At 37.6% G+C, this 19,701-nt stretch overlaps 1 protein-coding gene across 8 annotated transcripts in view; it reads left to right on the top strand.

Annotated features, from left to right (window-relative positions):
• Positions 1-19,701, top strand: part of LOC132092374 (NHS-like protein 1) — a 99,688-nt gene that overhangs the window by 54,059 nt on the left and 25,928 nt on the right. For 2 of the 8 annotated variants that reach the window (XM_059498587.1, XM_059498581.1), the window contains exon 1: positions 296-792. The exons of 4 other annotated variants lie outside the window; for them this stretch is intronic. In XM_059498587.1, coding sequence (XP_059354570.1) covers positions 570-792 — 223 coding nt within the window. In that variant the 5' untranslated portion in view covers positions 296-569. Of the gene's footprint in view, positions 1-295; positions 793-6,242; positions 6,370-9,246; positions 9,675-19,701 lie in introns of those variants that run through there. 2 more of the 8 variants (XM_059498585.1, XM_059498579.1) reach the window with 2 other exon arrangements.

Below are 19,701 nucleotides of genomic sequence, written 5' to 3'. Positions count from 1 at the left end.
TTTAGACCAGTGTCACATGGATGTTGTAAGATAATCACTAATAGCATTTAAAAGTACTAAAACTGAATATTAAACCTTCTTGAGCCTAATTTTCTTCAGCTTCAACTTCAGGTTTAAAGGTGTTCACCAAAAAACTGTTGTGGCTTTTAAACTGCTCCGTGTCTCCTGGTGGACGTCGGGGGAAGACCGGTGATTTTCCAGCCTGCTGCTTGAGTTAATTACTGCTTGTGGTCTGCAGTACTCGTGTTGGGATTTCCAGGACTCACAGTGGAGGTTTTTTTCTATCTAATAGTAGGCAAAAAAGACTGAAAATTGTCATCCAGGTTGCAAAAACACCTGTGGATATGAACCAGTAAATTTCATTTAGTGGGACATTAATTGGAGATCAGACATTCTTTCATTTCGCTGGAGCTTCATGGATTTAAAACCGAATCACTTCATGATCTTTAAGCGTAAACCGTGTGATGTAGTTCTGCTTTTGATCCCAGACTCGTGAGGAACAGTGCGTCGTGGATTAACACTTGTTACTTTAATTGACCTCGATCTTATCCCCTGCTTTTAAAGAGGGTATGATGAGGGACAAGCGTTCTGGGTCTTTTGGGAGGGACCGAGAGAAGGCAGAAAAGGCCGCCCCGATCTCCCGCACTCTCAGCTGGCTAAGTGTGTCCTCGCTGTCAAAGCAGACCCGTAAACTGTTCCGCAGCCAGAACAGCCTCCATAGACACTCCAACACTCCACATGGAGTGGATGAAGATGATGATGACTGGGTGTATGAGCCCCAGCACTATATAGGTGAGGATACACAGTGTGTGTGTGTGTGTGTGTGTGAGCATGTGTAATTTGTGGTCAGGGATCTGAAAGGCTCCTGAGGTCTCCTCTCTAATGTAATGGAAAGTCAGTGTAATAAGATACACTGCCGTTCCAAATTACCATTTTTTTTTTTTATTGTAAAATATTTAAAAATGTCATTTATTTTTGTGAAGACAAAGCTGAGGTTTCAGCAGCCATTAATCCGGTCTTCAGTTTCAAATGATCTTTCAGAAATCATTCTAATATGTTGATTTGGTGCTCAAGAAACAGGATTTGTTATCAATGTAGAAAACAGTTGTGTTTGCGTAATACGTGTTTTACAAGATCCAACCAGTTTGAAAAGAGCAGAATTTATTTAAAACTGAATTTTGTAATAATGTAAAACTGTCTTTCCTTTCACTTTGATCAATGTAATTCAGGATTTCAGAATAAAAGTAATTAATAAAAATAATAATCTTAAAAACCCTAAACCTCTGATCAGAAATATTTTTGTGAAACTTTTTTGTGGTTCATTTAAATCCTATAGTGTGACAAATGTTTAATCCGTTTAAATTTTGTATACAATTTAAAACATTTAGTCTCAACATTAATATGACATCATAAAAACTGCATACATCAAAATTCTAAAGTAATAAGGAAAGTTCTGTTATTTACAAATTCCAAACACGTTAGAGCATGTCAGTTTCATTTGAAATGACTCAATGAAACTGTTATATTACATTGAGTAAAATATGTTGAGCAGAAAATGTTGCAATGAGATATTGGGAAATAACTGTTGATTTATTTTTATGTATATAAAAACTATATATATATTATATAATTATATTATATTATATAGTACTTATATATAGTACATTTATTAATTATTTTGATAGACATGCACAGTACACTTACTGTCCTTTTTTGAAATATACTTCTTGAAAAACCTTAAAAGGTTCATTAAAATGTTATCATACCACTGTATGTATTAGTTGTATATAGTAAACTGGTGATCAAATTTCTCCATGATATGTCTGGTTTAACAGCCTAGTAGTAATAGTCCTCTATTGTATTTGGATGTATTGCTCTTGCAGGAAGTGAGAGAGTAAGTTGTTTACAAGGAGGGAGAAACTAGGTCACTGTCTTTTTTATTGCAGGTTTGTCTTTATTTGAGCCATTATCACGTCTTTCACGGCGGGTTAAGTGAGGCCTGTAGGGCTGGAGTACAGAGAGTTGACCAGAGGGCTTTGAGTTACTGTAGGAAATGGGAAGAGAGTGCTAGAAAAACGTCTGCGTAAATGGGTGATGTCACTGACTGGTGGCGATACGGGTGTGAGAGCCCATGCCAAGTGTGTGTGTGCAGACAAGGGCAAAGATGCCCTCAATGTGCCTGCTGTGGTCAGTCCGTCAGACACAGCTGTTCAGCTCTGAGACTGAATGTCTTAATGCGCTTTCATTTAATGGACGGAATTACCTTTTATTTTTACTTTTTAAATTAAAATAATGTCTGCAAAAATTTGAGATGAGGTAAGTGAGCAGAATTACTTGTTGGGATCAGGGAGTTTTAGCTAAGAATTGTGGTTTTAATGTACTTTATGTTAAAAGAAGACGTTTGTTTGAAAACAAATGTGTATCAGTTAAATCTTTCAGGTTAGGTTCTTTTCTAGGGTGAGACTGAAACCGATTACCAACAGCTGATCACATCAGTCAGTCTCATGCATATCTCTTTGCGTTGGTCTAAATGCTTTGCAAATCAAATGTCAAATCTGCCACTCCTGCACGGAATCAGAAACTCCACCCTGGTATCTCTGTAGACTTTTGTTTATTGGTTGGCCTGTTTGAGTGCACGCGTGTGTGTGTGTGTGTGTGAGTTTGGTGTGCTGCTGTAACTCTATGCTGGTTCTAATGAGATATTCTATCAGGGTAGTGTAAAGTTACTGTAGGGGTGATCCCAGCGCTGGACTCGGAGGAGTAACATTAGTCTTTCCTCAGCTGTCACTGTTGACTCCCACGCTCTATTTGGCATGACTTTTGACAATCAGATGTTTTGTAGAACAGATTTGCCTGTTCGTTTCTCTTCCAGCATAAGTGCATTTCCAGCGTAGTGATGCTTTATTAATGGCAATGTGGGTTTACATAGTTTGTGACCTGTACAAATACCTGGTGCATGTTATTTTCATAGCAGTGTGCATTTGTGAAGAGTTCTGAATTGTTTGGTGTAAAGTCATAAACAAGATTTTATCTATCAAATGACACTCCTTTTTTAACAATTGAGCAATTGGCATGATATGGCAAGCCCCAGCTAAGAAAAATATGTTCTAATGACATTTTGCTACGATTCCCATTAAATTGTGGAGCTGTTATTTCTGAATGTTGATTAAATTCATTTTAATTGTTTTAAAAATCATTGAACATTAAGGGAACTTTCCATCATATATATATATATAATTTTTTTTTTTTTTTTTTTTTTTTTTTTTTTTACTGATAAAGAGGTTTCATTTAGCCTCTTTCTGTTTTTATATCATAAGTCAAGCTATATGTATTCAGACACATCCATGCCCAGTGCTATTCCCGAGGCATAGCAGGAAAAATACTCCTTTTCCAAAACAGGAAACAATACAGGAAATTTCTCCGAAAGCACCTACATTTCTAGTCTATGTTAAAATCTTGATGTTAACAAGCATACAAGCTTCTAAATTTAAAACATATATTTATTCTTTTGGCACTTACGCGCTGGTATAGTACATGCAAGCCTAATTAAACTGCCCTAACTGCTGCTCCTGCACTCTTTATTTAAATGCATCCTATAATTTTGGGCTGTCAGGCCCTTGTAGTAGACCCATAATTTCGGAGTGTGGGTTGCCCAGCGACAGGATGTTTTTGTCGGTTGCTATGGAAATGAATTGATCGATTGTGTGGCTGCCCTGATTCTCCCTGGGACAGACTCACATGCCTGCTGGAGAGAAATGTCTGTCCCGAAGACAGCCTTGGGTCAAAATCTGTACTTTTGATGTTTGTGGATTAACTGATGAGTTGATTTTGTTAAAATAGTTGAGGTCATGTGGGTTGGGTTGTTTGCTAATGACGCTCTTATTAATGCAGAAACCAGCATCATAAATCAGTGGCAAAGCCATCTCTGTTTCACATGTACGCTGATTTAAACTTTTTTTTTTTTTTTTTTTTTATGCAAGCAATTCGTCTTTTCTCTTCATAAATGAGCTTGATTCGTTTAGCTTCTGAATACTCTCCATTACACAGTTTGCCCAGTTTCAGGTGACAGCACGGGTTAGGAGGGTCAGTAACGTTACCACACAAACCAGTCAGAATTAACAAGCTCTCAATAAGCAAAAATTGAGTAATATCTGCTCTGACTACGGCGTTTAAATCAGACTTTTTTTTCTTTCTGTCTCTGTTCTTTATGTGCTGTTTGTGATGGGCTGCTGTTTGTGACACTCAGGTAAGTCAACAGTCAGTCTCTTATTCATAAATCATTGTATAAAATGCTGTTTTTGGCACATTTATGGGCCAGTAGGTGTCAGTATTGAAACATTTACCCATTTGTCAAATGATTTTATACAAAGTAATTTGTAGTGCATTTAAAAAAAAATTGTTATCATTTGTTTAGGAAGATAAATAAGAGACAGCTAAACTTGTGCTGTGCATTTACTTCTTTCATGTGATATTATAAATATGACTTGCTGACTTGAACCGCTCTCAAATTTTAATTGTAATTACTTGACCCACAACCTTTCAATATGGTGTAAAAAAAAAACTCTTTTTTTGAACTGACTGACATTAAAATAATTTGTTGATAAAGACAATGGAAAACAAGCTAGTCTACAGTAATGCAGCTAGCTAACCAAATTTGATTCACCTGACGTTATTCAGTAGTTTTGGTATCTGTGACGTTGTTTTAACACTTAATCTCAATATTTCATTGATTTCAATCTTTTATTTATCATTTATAGTGTTTTCTTCTGTAAATGACCTGAGCTGCATCCATCCATAACTGTTCTTTTAAGCTGATTGAGGTACACACATCTGGCATGTAAGCACATAGCTTAGAGTAGTAAAGGATCTCTATAAAAACCACACGTATTTGGCACACAGTCACAAACAAACAGGACTGTCTGTGAAGGGTGGTTGATGCTAAAATGTTTAGCTGGGACAGCTGTTAGCTGTTGTTGGGTTTGATAACACAGCCAGTGTTTGGAGGGAATAAGTGATTGTGGTTCAAAAAGGGGTTAAGCCTGAGCCGCCTCTGTCCTGGAACTGCTGACTGTCTAAAATCTTTCACAAATGCACACGCACTTTTAAACTACACTGTGCTGTAAAGTGTCTGTATTTGCTTTTAACAGGACAAAAATGATTACTAGACAAGCAAAACTGCATCTCAAACCATGTTCACATTCAGACAATACTGCATTTGATGACGATTTCTCTACTGATCTCATGTAACGGCAAAATGGGATTCATGCTTGGAGGAATACTTCACCCAAAAATGAAAATTTTATCACCCTTAAGCCGTCCAATATATAAAAGTGTTTGTTTCTTCTTAGGGATAGACTTGGAGTAATTTGGCATCACATCACTTGTTTACCAATGAGAATGGGTGCCGTCAGAATGAGAGTCCAAACAGCTTATAAAAACATCCTATAATCTACCAGCAATTTTAATACTAGAAAACTGTTCATTTTTGGGTGAACAATTTCTAAAAATTTTGATGCAAGCAGTAGGTCATCCAGGTATTTTTGCAGACTGCTTTATATATCTTTATCTGTTTTTGTTATTAAATATTGATTATTCAATACAGAATATATACATATATATATATATATATATATATTTTTTTTTTTTTAACACGGCCACTGTTTAAATGTTTATATTTTTGCTACAAATTGAAGTATCAACATAATATATCATTAAAAAGTTTATGTAAAAACGACCTTATGTGCAGTGGATTCGCTAGGGATTCTGCACCCCTTGACATGTACTATACCTGATATATGAATCGATATTGATTTGATTTGAGATCAGAATCTAATCAAATCCATAGTTTGTGAAATGAAATCAAATTGATTCATGAACTCTGTCAGTAATTGCCTGCTGTCATTACTCTGTCAATGCATTTACAAACACACAAACTGTTTTTGGCACACTTTAATAAGGAAACATGTTCAGACATGGGGCAACCGTAGGGTTTTTAAATCATTTGTTTTTAAAGCATCAGTGTTCCCACGAATGAGTGCCCAAATGTGTCCATACACGTCTTTAAAAGTACAGAGAAAGAGAGAAATAACAAGGGAAAGAGAAAAACAGGGAAGAGGTGGTACTAAGATGACAGGAAAGTGGGAGTGTCTGTGGTGGGAGAACGAGCGAGTGAGAGAGAGAGAGAGAGAGAGAGAGGGAAAGAGGGAGAGAGAGAGAGAGAGAGAGAGAGAGAGAAGGGAGTGTCAGTGAGTTTGCGTATGTTCCCATGAGCAGGCCGGTGTGTGTATTTGGAAATTGGTTCGCTCGCTGGAGTGTGATTGACATCTCCAGTGATCTCTAATGGACATAGAGCCATGTCATGCCTGGAAGGTGGGACATTTTTGTCTGTATGCATTCAGTTTTTTGTTGTTTGTATCCACATTATGTGTGTTTGAGAGAAAAACATAACAGCATAGGGGAATCTTTGCCTGATATTAAAGGGGAAAGAGGGTCTTTGTGGTTGGAAAAAACTACTTTTTGCTTTGGGATTTCTGTTTCCTTTGTCATTTTTCTTCTTTCTGTAACATTTTTTATCTTTTTTTATTTTTTATTTTAAACCCTCTGTTTTGTCTCCATAAATAAAACAGTATATTTCAAATTTGTTGGCAAGCTTTGCAGTAATATATAAATGCATTCATTTTGTGTTTTGTAAGCATGTGTGTGCTAGTCAGCTGTCGTGGCATGGTGCTAGCCCATGGGCAGTGGACACCAAGAGTGTGTTCGTTCGGATACCTTATTTTCTCTCGTTCCATGGCACTCTCTTTGTTTTCGTTTCTCCCTCTAATATTGAGATCATTTTATGGAAAACTCCCTTTTGCATTACTGTGCATCTTCATCCTTAGAGTTTCATCTCTGTTGTCATCTAAGACAAAAACAAATCATAAATATAAATATATTCACCTAAAAATAAAAATATATGGGTAAATATATTAAGCTTTTTCAACATCAAATAATTTGTTGGAATGGACTTGTTCTTGTCTCGTTTTGTCACTTTAAATGAATTAAGTCATGACTACTAGATGCAATAAAGTTATAAATATATTCCTCTACTAGATAATTAAAAACTATTTATATTACTATATCATACTGCTATGCATTAAAAATCATTTTTACTACTTTTTTTTCTTGCATGCAACAATACATAGATTTCATCCACTTAGATGTTGTCCTACTTCTGCAGACTTTTAATGATTTTTGATGTAAAAGCAGATCAAGCAGTAAATCTGCCTTATTAGAGAAAGGCGCAGTTTTATTTATTGCATAACTCTTGATTAGACCCAAGATGCTGCCTACGTTCCAATTTACGTTTTATTTTGTTGTCGTTGTTGTTGTTGTTATAATGAAGGAACAGAAATGTGATTATGGAATGTAGATTTCAGATTTAACTTGCATTTGCATTAACATAGCACGTAAAAGGGATATGTTACTTCATACAGCACATGCATTCAAATACTTCTGTAGAATCACATGGTGTCTGTGTTTTTAATTGTTTTATATTTCCATAGATATCAAGTTTTTGTTGTGACACTTCTGTAGAAAGGAATAAGAATGAGGATGAAGATGAAGATTAGTGTCTGTTGGTTAATTTCAGTTTGTGCCAGGTGTTGGCCTGTTGAACTGGTTATTCTCGCCCAATCACAGAACAACAACAAAAAAAAGTGTTTGAAAAGCTTTATGGGACAATACTGTATTATTTCATCCACAGCTAGAGGTCGCTGTTCCTCTTTGTAGTCTTGCTCACTAAACTGTCGTGATTACCTGAGGTACACAATGTGTCACCTCAGCAGGTTAGCAGCACCCAACACAATTCATTTTAATCAGATTGTATTTAGATTAGTCCACATGATTAAATGCTCATATTAAACCACAGTCAATAGTACTGTGTGTGTACTGTTCAGTAGTGAACTCCTGTTTTCCTTGGCCAGAGTTTCTGCTGAGTCTCTGACTGGGAATGTAATTTGACGAAGGAAATGATTCAGCTTTCTTTTTAAGGAAGTTCATGCCTACTGTTTTAAGAAAGATGTGGTTTAATGTGCAATTTAGACTAACTAAATCTGGTTAAGATCTGCAATTCAGTGTAGTGCTAACTCTGTGTTTGATGTTTACCTTAAAGCCAACAGACATCAACCTGTTTCTGTGTTGGCAGAGGTGCTTGAGCTCTTGCATTTAACCTTAATTACCTGTACCATGTGGGCATCTGTGTGACTGTGTGTGTGTGTGTGTGTGTGTGTGTGTGTGTGTCAGTCTGATAATCCGGGCTAAGAGATTAACCCAAGATGAGCAAGAGGAGCCAAACACACTGAACAAAACTCCGGGAGGACCAAAAGGATGAAAGTTAGTTCTCATTTGTGTCCAGAGAGGTGGAGAGATCAGTAGTTACTAGTTACTTCATACAACAACTTAATATCAGATCCCCAAAAAACAGTTTGAACACGTTAAGACTGCTGTGTTAACATCCTGTGAGGTGTTTTCTAGTATATGAATGCTTGAATCATCAGTTCTCCAACATCTGAAACTTTCTAAACCGTGACTTCCTGCAAAATATTTATTTGTCTATTTTGGCTCATATTTATTAATATTTTAATACTGTTTTATTATTTATAGTTATTTTATTTTATACTTTAATATGTTTTTATTTTATGTTTTAATATTTTTACTATATTACGTAACATGAACTAACAATAAAAAATACTTCTTAGGCATTTAATTTTAGTTATGTTAATTTTAATTTTAATTAAATTTTTTAAATTAATTTTAAGTTGTATGTGTTAATATTATTTAATGAATCTAAGCAAACATGAACTAACAATGAACAGTTGTATTTTTATTAACTAACGTTAACAAGGATTTAAGAAAACTGGAACAAATGTATTGATTTTGTTAGTTATGGAACCATAATGTTCAAGGTCGCAAAAATAAAGTGCACTGTTTTTTTCCTTTGGTTAGCCATACTTTTTTGAAGAGTAGCAGAGGGTGTTCTTGCTTGTTTTGGAGAAGCAAATCTGTGTGTAATCTGACTCTCTGTGGATTGCGGCTTTTGTTTGCGCAAATCAATTAAATTCAAGCAGCCTCACTGAAGCAGCCCAAAAGAAAAGAGTGTGGAGAGGAGGAGAGGGGTTTGTCTTCTGGAGATCCACCGCAGGTCCCTTGTGTATTACAGAGAACATGCCCCATCCACTGCCTCCTCCCCCCGGGATTGAGGATGGGAGGGCAGGGGACAGATCTGAGGTTGGCGGATGAAGGGTTTGTGTGAGAGGGAGGGAGTTCAAATCAAGGACCGCCTCCAGGACAGCTCCAGGCCTGAGGATCCTGCAGCATGCTGACATATGCTCAGCACCTCTCTATCGTGAATGTAGTGGATTGCTGCTACCAAGTGCGGGATGCCAACCTTTGCACCTGCAAGATGGGCAACAATGCACCCTCACAGCTTCAGTCTCCGTCCCTGGAACTGGCCCAGACCCCCGGCACCAAGAACGAGTGCAGTATCAGGCGCAGACTGCTGGCCTCCAAGGTCTATCAGAGACCAGAATCACTGTGGACCCCTAAACCAATGCTAAGAGTAGAAGGATTACAAGGGGACACTCTCACACGCTCTCAGTCTTGTTGCAAGAGGAACTCGCTATCTTGCTTTCCCTGTAAGTATACGGCAGTGATTGCATGGTTTTGAATGTAGTAATAGGTTGGCTGGTGTCATTGTAGTGAATTTAGTAGCTAGTTTAGTTTGATATCAATGGAATAGTCCGATCGCAACTTTTGCACAGTGCTAGATATGTGTTGAAATGGTTATTTAAATGGATAGTTCTCTTAATAATGAAAGCTCTGTAATCATTAATTCACCCTCATGTCATTCCAAATTAGCAAATTATGACAGAATTTTCATTTTTGGGTGAATTATCTCTTTTAAGTAAACTGTTTAAGCAGCACTTTTTCAAAACTTTTCCACACCTTTTCCCATTTAAGTTGATTTTAGCAGCTGAGCTTGCTTGTGTAACGGAACATGCTGGGTCTGCTGTCATTGTCTTTGGTGTGACTGCTTTTGTACCAATCAATACAGAGATTGTTCTGTTGAGATTTTGTGATCTTTGACCTTTAGAGACATGACTGAGCCTTTTTGGCTTGATCCCTTGGGACCTCTTCCCTTCCTGTCCTTAATAAGGTTAGCTTCATTCACTCAATATGATGCAGAATGCCATTTATTGATCTGTCATAGCATCACAGATATGACCCGTTGGCTATTCATAATTTACTGATATGCGATCAGTGGGTGGCTCTAAAGGTTATGGTATGAAGTGCACAGGAAGCACAAAAGGTGAGAGTCTGATGGATGGGGATGCATTTATGGCTAATGATAAACATAGGCTTTTTAAGACCATTTCAGACTCTGTCTTTAATCATGCATAGTGTTTAGTTGTCTAGATAGGCCCTTTAAGCACACGTTAGCATGTTTTGATTGTCTATATGAGTCATATCAGATGCTCAGTTACAGTACAATGATAAGAAACAGAAGAGAAGTGACCGAGCTACCCATGGGAACCCAGGACAATGAGGAACAGCTGACTGATCTTTCCTGATTCTGATGGAGGGGACAGAACTGACCCAGATACAGTCTCCCCATCACCTCACTGAGTCAATTATTATCTGATGAAACCAGTGGAGGGGAGAAAACGGACCAGAGAGGTGAAGAGAGGGACAATGAATGTGTGTGCATGGGGTTGAGATTGAAGAGGGAGAAGATGTTGTGATAAAAAAAGAAGAGGATGGAGATATTTTATAATGCAGGCGATAAGAGGGACAAAAAAGGCTTTATGGGAGGTTTTATATATGATTGATATACTAAGTAGAGATAAATAGAGATGCTAGTGACTATAGAAAATGATAAATGTTAGAAAAAAAACTTGAACACACTTTGGGCGATATGTACAGTCATGGGCAAAAGTTTCGAGAATTACATAAATATTGGAAATTGGAAAAGTTGCTGCTTACGTTTTTATAAAAGCAATTTGCATATACTCCAGAATGTTATGAAGAGTGATCAGATGAATTGCATAGTCCTTCTTTGCCATGAAAATTAACTTAATCCCAAAAAAACCTTCCACTGCATTTCATTGGTGTCATTAAAGGACCTGCTGAGATCATTTTAGTAATCGTCTTGTTAACTCAGGTGAGAATGTTGACGAGCACAAGGCTGGAGATCATTATGTCAGGCTGATTGGGTTAGAAAGGCAGACTTGACATGTTAAAAGGAGGGTGATGCTTGAAATCATTGTTCTTCCATTGTTAACCATGGTGACCTGCAAAGAAACGCGTGCAGATCATCAAGAACTTCAAGGAAAGAGGTTCAATTCTTGTAAAGAAGGCTTCAGGGCGTCCAAGAAAGTCCAGCAAACGCCAGGATCGTCTCCTAAAGAGGATTCAGCTGCGGGATCGTGCCACCAGTGCAGAGCTTGCTCAGGAATGGCAGCAGGGAGGTGTGAGCGCATCTGCACGCACAGTGAGGCGAAGACTTTTGGAAGATGGCCTGGTGTCAAGAAGGGCAGCAAAGAAGCCACTTCTCTCCAAAAAAAACATCAGGGACAGATTGATCTTCTGCAGAAAGTATAGTGAATGGACTGCTGAGGACTGGGGCAAAGTCATATTCTCCGATGAAGCCCCTTTCCAATTGTTTGGGGCATCTGGAAAAAGGCTTGTCCAGAGAAGAAAAGGAGAGCGCTACAATCAGTCCTGTGTCATGCCAACAGTAAAGCATCCTGACACCATTCATGTGTGGGGTTGCTTCTCATCCAAGGGAGTGGGCTCACTCACAATTCTGCCCAAAAACACAGCCATGAATAAAGAATGGTACCAAAACACCCTCCAACAGCAACTTCTTCCAACAATCCAACAACAGTTTGGTGAAGAACAATGCATTTTCCAGCACGATGGAGCACCGTGCCATAAGGCAAAAGTGATAACTAAGTGTTTCTTTCCCCTCTTGCTTTTCCCAGTTATTTTTTGTCCTTTCTCTCCTTCACTGTCTTGTATTGTTGGATGACACTAGTCGTGGATGAAGCAGTGTTACAGTATGCAGGTGTTTCACAGATCTCTCAAGGGACTGACAGAAACTGGCAGGAGCAGACACTGAATAATGAGACGTGTTTAACAAAATTCATTTCTAGAGGGAGTTGGAAATTGGAGCCAAAATGTCGATGAGAAAATCATAGAAAATTGATATTCTGGAGAATCTGAGAAACTGATATAGATAGTCAGAGCAAAATACTGTCCTTAAAGTATTACAGAGGAACCTGGGTGGAGATTATAGGCCACCATTTCAAGAATACAGTCATCTTCTAGGTTCTAGAAGATGATTATGATGTACCTAGATTCATCCAGCATTTGTTCACAGTTAACTCCAATCGAAGAGCATGTATTAACATCATTATCATACTTAGCCTGACCTCAGCAGCCATCTCAGGGCAGATACAGGACGATTTACTGCCCTGATGACCATCAGACCCCTGCTTAAGCAGGCCAAAGTTATTTTGGTCCGTTACTATTGTTTGCACTGTCCTTGTATGCTTAATCTCAGTAAGGGATTGTGGGTAGCCTTAGCCCCTTGTTGTGAATTGTGAATACAAAAGGCTTCGTCTTTCCCCTTCCTAACTAAATCTTACAGTTCAGTCGCGCAGCATGACAAAGGCACTTTGTTAATCGTCAAATCCCCTCAGGCAAGCACACATAACCCCTGCTGATGGCAGGACTGGGACAAAAGAATCCTTACTGCTTATGTTACCATTCCTTAAAGACATTCTGGATTCTTTTACTTCTTTCCTCTTTCCATATCCCTTTCTTTCTCTCACCCCCACCTCCTTCATCATATGTTCACCTCCTTCATCAAGAATTGGGGGTGGAGCTACTCAGCTGTAAAGAAGTGTCACTCGGCGTGGAGTCAGCGTCCTGTGTTTTTCGAGGAGGAACGAGAGCTGTCAATCATTATGGAAGGCTGCACCTTTTGTTTTTAGATGGAGTTTCTCAATTGTAAGTGCTACTTATTCATACTGAGGGTTACAACAAAAACTCTAGGCCTAAGTATTGAACACAATGTGTTTGCTAAGACCATCAATGGTCCCATAATTATGTCTTATTGAAGAGAGATATAATTTTTCACACTTTATTTATATACATTGAACAATAAAACGGCAAAAGGATGCACTCATATCAGTATTGGTTCGTTAAGTAAAACAGGCTGATAACATGTTGCCAAATGATCGTGAGACCCCACATTATTAATAGTAGATTGTTAAAAACATCATAAGCATGTATAGCTGCTTTATACTAAAAAAAGAAAAAAAAACATGGTTTTCCACATAATGTTATTTTTCAGTAATCAGTTAAAAAATGTTTAATTAGATTTAATATTGGGCAATATATTGTTTATCAGATTTAATATATATTATTATGTATCAGTATAAACTAAAATGTCCACATTGGTGCATTTCTAAAAAAAAACTCTAGGAACCACCCACAACACCCTAGCAACTGCATAGCAACATCCAGTCAACCCTGGCAATCACCACTCCCATATAGATCTGGTTGCTTCAATATGTCAGTTGTGAGTGAATCTTAAATCTATATTTTAGTGGCCTATTTCTCACACTCTCCAGGCACATGGCATCTCTAATGGCCACTAATTAACTTTAGAGAGCATCTTCATGTGGTTCTTTGTATTGTGTGTTAGCTGAAGGTGACAGGAGGTCACTACATATGAATGTAACGATGTGTGTGTGTGTGTGTGTGAGAGAGAGAGAGAGAGAGTGGGAGAGATTTTAAACACTCATTCCTTCTCTGAATAAACTTCTGTCAAACCAGTGCCTCTCCATCATGATGAGACTGGGTCTAATGGACTCTTTCAGGGCTTGTTTGGTTTAGTTTTGGCACTAATTGGGCCTCCTGTTCCATCATGGCAGCTGTAATTAAGTTTTGGTTGAAGGATTACTTGCTTAAGGGGATTGAGGGTTAAGACTATTTTTATTTAGTGCTGGACATCAGGTGTTTGCCGACTAGAAAGGGGGAGAAGACCATAGACACATGATTGATTTGGAGTTGAAATGATGTGGGTTCCAAGCTTGGAAAAAACCATGGAAATTTATAAAATCTTAAAATATAATTGGAAATCAGTCAAAAGGTGTGGGCCTCAATCAGGCCAGTACTGTTATCTTGTATTCATTGTCCAGGTTTTTCCCTGAACATAGAACATACCGAACCATGACCCTAAAACCCTGGCCTGAACCGAACCAAACCTTGAGCAATCTGAACAATAGTAAATTGTAGAATTATTTTTTTTTTATGTTTATTTTTTGTGATGGGACCCATGTCCATGCAAGCAGCAAACCCCTTATTGTTAAACTCTGGTCAGTGTAGTGTAGTGTTTTTTTCCCAACGATACAAACACTTAAGCATACTGTTGTATCCATCTCTACTTGTATCTTATTTCAGGTCCGTTGTGATTATCTCACAACAAACTACAGTATGTTTCCTCTCTGAACAGTGTGCCAGGTAATTAGGTTACAGGTCATCCCTAAACAGAGGGCACATATTTAGAGCATGAGGTCTGGCAGCCATCACACATATTGACTGGTTCCTCAAAGCCATATATCTTAAAGAATTGTGCTAAATGACATTAGACGAAAGGTCAGTAGGGGTTAAAAGGCAGGGCCAGGATCATTTAAGTGAATTATTTTAGATCATTTATACTGTTAATGCCAGGCCAGCCTTCATGGCCTTGGAAAAACTTCTGCTCTTTAGCATTGAATTGCCAGTGTATCTGATTCACTTTTCCATTCTTCACTTTTCACCTTCCATTTAGCTCCAGGCCAGATTTTATTACAGTAAACAGTCTCCAATTTATATGTCATGTGTTGAAGACACACACACACACACACACACACACACACACACACCTCAGTTAAAGGATTTGTTGGATGCAGCAGGTGTTTGTGATCTCAATGCAAACAGGTATAACAACAGCAGCTGATTTAGCTTGAGCTCAGTCTTTAATTAAGTCTCATTAACTCTGATAAATAGGTTTGCCAGCTGACCAGTTTTTGATCCGTCTAGCCACATGTTCACACTGCACACAAATCCAATTTGGTTCTTGAATGTGATCTTCAGGACAGACTGTTTGCACGGTTGTTTTGTATGTAATGAAATCAGATCAGTTTGTTCAGACAATGTAGTCAGTATCTGATATACAGGCAACAGTAGCTGTCATCTGTGACAAATCAGTGACTAAATGTCACAGTGCAACTCACAAGTCATGATCTGAATGTTTTCAAACTGTTTTCTCATAGAGTGACATTACTTTGTGTGTTTTCAAACTGGAAAATGGTTGAATTACTTAATAAATTACTTATTAAATGTGATTGACATGATGTGCCTCATAAGGGCCTTTCTAGCATCATTTGACTCAGAACCGAATTCTGGATAGAGTCATGGTCCTGTAATGATGAAGGCTAGAGAGGAGAGATTTCCACTCTATCGCTGACCAGAGTTAGACCGCTGTGACTCTTCAGAGACTTGTTATGATATAAAAGATGAATGGAGAGTGTGAATAGAAGGATTTAGGCAGTCTCAAAGATGTGGACAGAAGATGGGATGCTACAGGGATTAATGCTGTTAGGGCCCTGTTTAATGCTGTTCTCTTAATGCTGCTTGGACAGATTCACAGGTAATGTTCTGATATGCTGAATATAAACTGAACACTCCTTTGAAACCTGATGACTTACAGAATGAGCTGTCTACAGGTCACTAAAAGACCAGTTTGACAATTAGTTGTGTTCAAACCTAATCTAAACACTAGATGGCGCCAATCATACATTTCACAACCATACATGAAACTTGGGTCCTCTTCATACCTCTTCCATTGGAAAGCCTTATTGCAATGTGCTTTGAACATAAGTTATATTATATTAGCCTATATTATAGTATTCATTAATATATAAAAATTAGCTTTCATTTTTATATTTCCAATTGTTTAAGTTTTAGTGTTGCTTGCTTTTCCACAAGTTTTCATTGGCTGCATTTGAATTCCTGCACTTTCATAGTGCGTACTGTGCTGTAACTCAATGAATTGTTGATTATAGTGTGTTCTGTAGGTATGCCGGTATAAATACTTTCACTGACATATTTATTCTGCCATGTTGGCATTGTCCTTTGACCTGTATTTTCTTTGACCAATGGTATACTGTACATATAACTAACGAATTGTTCATGTCTGAGCCATGATTGTCCTGTGTCCCAATACAACACTGACCTCAAAAGGATTTTCATACTGGTTATGGTTTTTAAGGTAATTAAAAATTAAATCAACCTGCAGTGCACACTAACAAGTCTTTCTCAAGTCTGCTATTTACATATGTGTTGCAAATAAGTACACCTATTTGGAATATTTCATTAAAGTGAAATATGTTGTCCCTGTCAGAGTTAATCCCAGAGGCGTTTTAAAGTTCAGTATTTGATCAGTGAATTGCCCAGACTCCTTTGGGAGTCCTCAGGGGGAGAGGCATGTTATCAAAGTGGTTTTAAGATCTATATTAAATGAACCCTGTTTTTTCATCACTGGTGCTTCATCATATTGATAGGACACAAGAGAGGAGGAGGAGGTGTGTGTAATTCAGAGAGACTGGACAGGTTTTTGGGGGTAGGACTACAGGATATACAAACCCCCTTTACACAACCCCTCACCCTGGAGCATGCACTTGTAGCTCTACTTGCCACTTAAGGAAATTAGTCTGTCCAAATCCAGGTGTCCTCAAAGATGCCTATTTGAATATTGCCTCTGCTTTAAGAGGATAGATTAAATGATACTCTTATTGGTAAATTGATATTCAGGATAATGATGGGTTATTAAGAATTATGTTTTAATGTGGGATGAATATCTGCAGCACTATCATGGCAGCTGTCAGATGTGTGTTCCTCATTAAAAGCCTGTTAGTGCTCATGCTTCCATTTAGGGTCTCTGTGGACTGAACCGGATTGTTATCTCTGCTATATATATATTTATATATATATATATATATATATATATATATATATATATATATATATATATATATATATATATATATATTTATGGATGTGTGTTATTAATGCTGCATGTATATTCTCAGTATCCCTGATCTCTAGTGTTAAATGACAAAAGGATAGATTGTTGTTCCGATGGTACATCCTGGCATCGTCACATCCTATTTCCACAGCAGCCTGTGACTCCATCTTGTCACTGTTGCTGGAGCCTCAGTGCAAATCTGACTAAAAACAATTTTGCAAATCTCTCACATAGTTCTTTTTGCCTGTTATATTCTTAATTTTTCTCCCATGCAGCTTGTTCATTTTTGCAAAGTTTAATCAGTTCAAAGTGTCTTGTAAGAGCTTTGTTGCTCAGTCCTGACAGATCTCTTTTGTCATTCATCGCACTCCTGGGTTTATCCAGAATCTAAAGTTAATCATGCACCATTTCTGTCCATAGAGCACTGGTTTTGGTGTATAGCTGCAAATATGGGTCAGTTTGCTCCATTACATTGAAATCAGACCTATTTACCCCCCATCCCGAGAGATCTGTCCCCCTCCATGATCACAAGCTTTATGGGAAATCTATCCACATGCTGTTTATCGTCTCCTAATCAGGCCTAGACATCCTGTAGCTCATAGATTGCTTTTTACACTCTTCGATTTGGTCTCACCCTTTTGGGGTCACTTTTGATTGGGTTGGATGAGCAGTAGCCCTGGTTGGAGTGAAGTGGGTTAAATTCTTACTGACTCCTTATGGACCATTATTATGTTGCAACTAATTAATGACGAACGTTAATATTAAAGGTTATGTTATATTCTTAATATATTATTGCTATATTAATCTGTTATAGTCTCATATTACATTCAAAAGTTTGGGGTAAAGGGAAATTAATACATTCATTAAAAATACATTAAATTGATCAAAAGTGACAGTAAAGACATAATGACTATAATGTTACAAAAGATGTATATATATATCATATAAATTCTGTTCTTTTAAATGTTATATTCATCAAACAATCATCATACGTTTGAATGATAGTGTATCACATTTGACTACTGGTAAGTGACCAATTGTTTTGTTTTGTAGTTTGCGTTTGAAGCAGTGCTAATTAATCATAATGCTTCTAGCCAATGAAATAAGGACTATTATATACTTTACTAATATAATTTTACTAATATAAATAGTACATTTATAATAAACACTGATTAATGACATAATCCTACTGTAAAAAATGAAACCACAATCAGCCAGACATCTTTCCAAATGCACTTATATCTCAAAGTACATTCTTGAAGTTTTATTTGTTATTGAATTTGTCAGATATATTAAAGAAAATGTTACGTGCCCATTTGCAAGGTTGCCTTTGTCCCAACCGTTAATATAAATGGGACTAGACAGAACACATGGCTTGTCCACCATGAATCCAATGAGCTGCATTAGAGGTTGATCGTGTTATGAGGCAAGTCTTTGAGACACTGTATAGACATACTATCCCCATTTACTTTTACAGCAAGCATGTGCACCTATTGCATTTAATGCACAAAGAGTTTGAGAATGCTGTCCAATTATTTATCCTGTCCTTCAAATCCGTATTGCAGAAGACTTTTAGACAGAGGTGCGTGTGCATGTCTGATGTCTCCTGAAACGCCCCATGTGTGTGAGGTTTACTTGTTTCCATGCATTCTGCCTCATCTAATTCTCTGTGCTCTGTGCATTGGGAAAATGGAGAACTTTGTGTACTTTGGCAGGTCATTGCAATGGAAAATCTTCAGCTGATGAGGTGCCACGAGACTATTGCTCAAACTGAAGCTTTTCTTCAGTAATGGCTCCCCTCAGACAGCTGTTGTACATCAGGTCCACAAGTGGATGCACAAATACAAAACATGATTATGCATTTGGCAGATTTTTGAAGAAGAGAAGTTCCAGGGAGTCAAACTCTACTAATTGAACCCCAGGAACTCCAAAACATATACATTGTTCATAAATAGCGGTGTAACGATATTAAAACCAAACCGAAAACCATGATACACCACCCACAGTACCACATTACTCAAGAGACGATGCGCATCATGATACCCTACACCGCCCCCTGCTGAGTCACCTCAAATCCGTACAGCCATGATGGTTATGAATAGCTTGAATCAATTTGAAAAGGAAGGTGCTATTAAGGGCAACATGTGCAGAACAAATCTGTCATAGGCTACGTAAAATTACAATGAGAATACGACTAAAATAATTTGCCATGTTTCAGCGCAATTATATGGAAAGAATGGATCCACAGAGTTATATATTGTGTATATATATTATTTTACTTGTATAAGATGCATTGTTGAGTTACGCTCCAGTAAAGCACTTCATTGTAGAGATCTACTACGATAATTATCTCTTCAGCACGCAGCATGTGCAGCATAAACAACAATGCAGAATATTAATAACTATGACTGGATAGTTGACAGAATTGTCACTTGCATTTTAAGTCATGTCAATTTAAACATTCAAACAATTTTAACCCATAAAGTACTTGCGCACTCTCCGAGAGACGGTCTTCAATGTGCTCTTAGCGAAAGCGCAGAGTTGCCTCTCAAACAGCTCGCGACTCTCAAGTGTCAGTTTGA

Source organism: Carassius carassius, chromosome 18 (assembly GCF_963082965.1).
Source record: "Carassius carassius chromosome 18, fCarCar2.1, whole genome shotgun sequence".
In the NCBI taxonomy this organism is placed as follows: Eukaryota; Metazoa; Chordata; class Actinopteri; order Cypriniformes; family Cyprinidae; genus Carassius; species Carassius carassius.
Note: the sequence above shows the minus strand (reverse complement) of the source record. Positions and strands in the feature narration are given on the sequence as shown.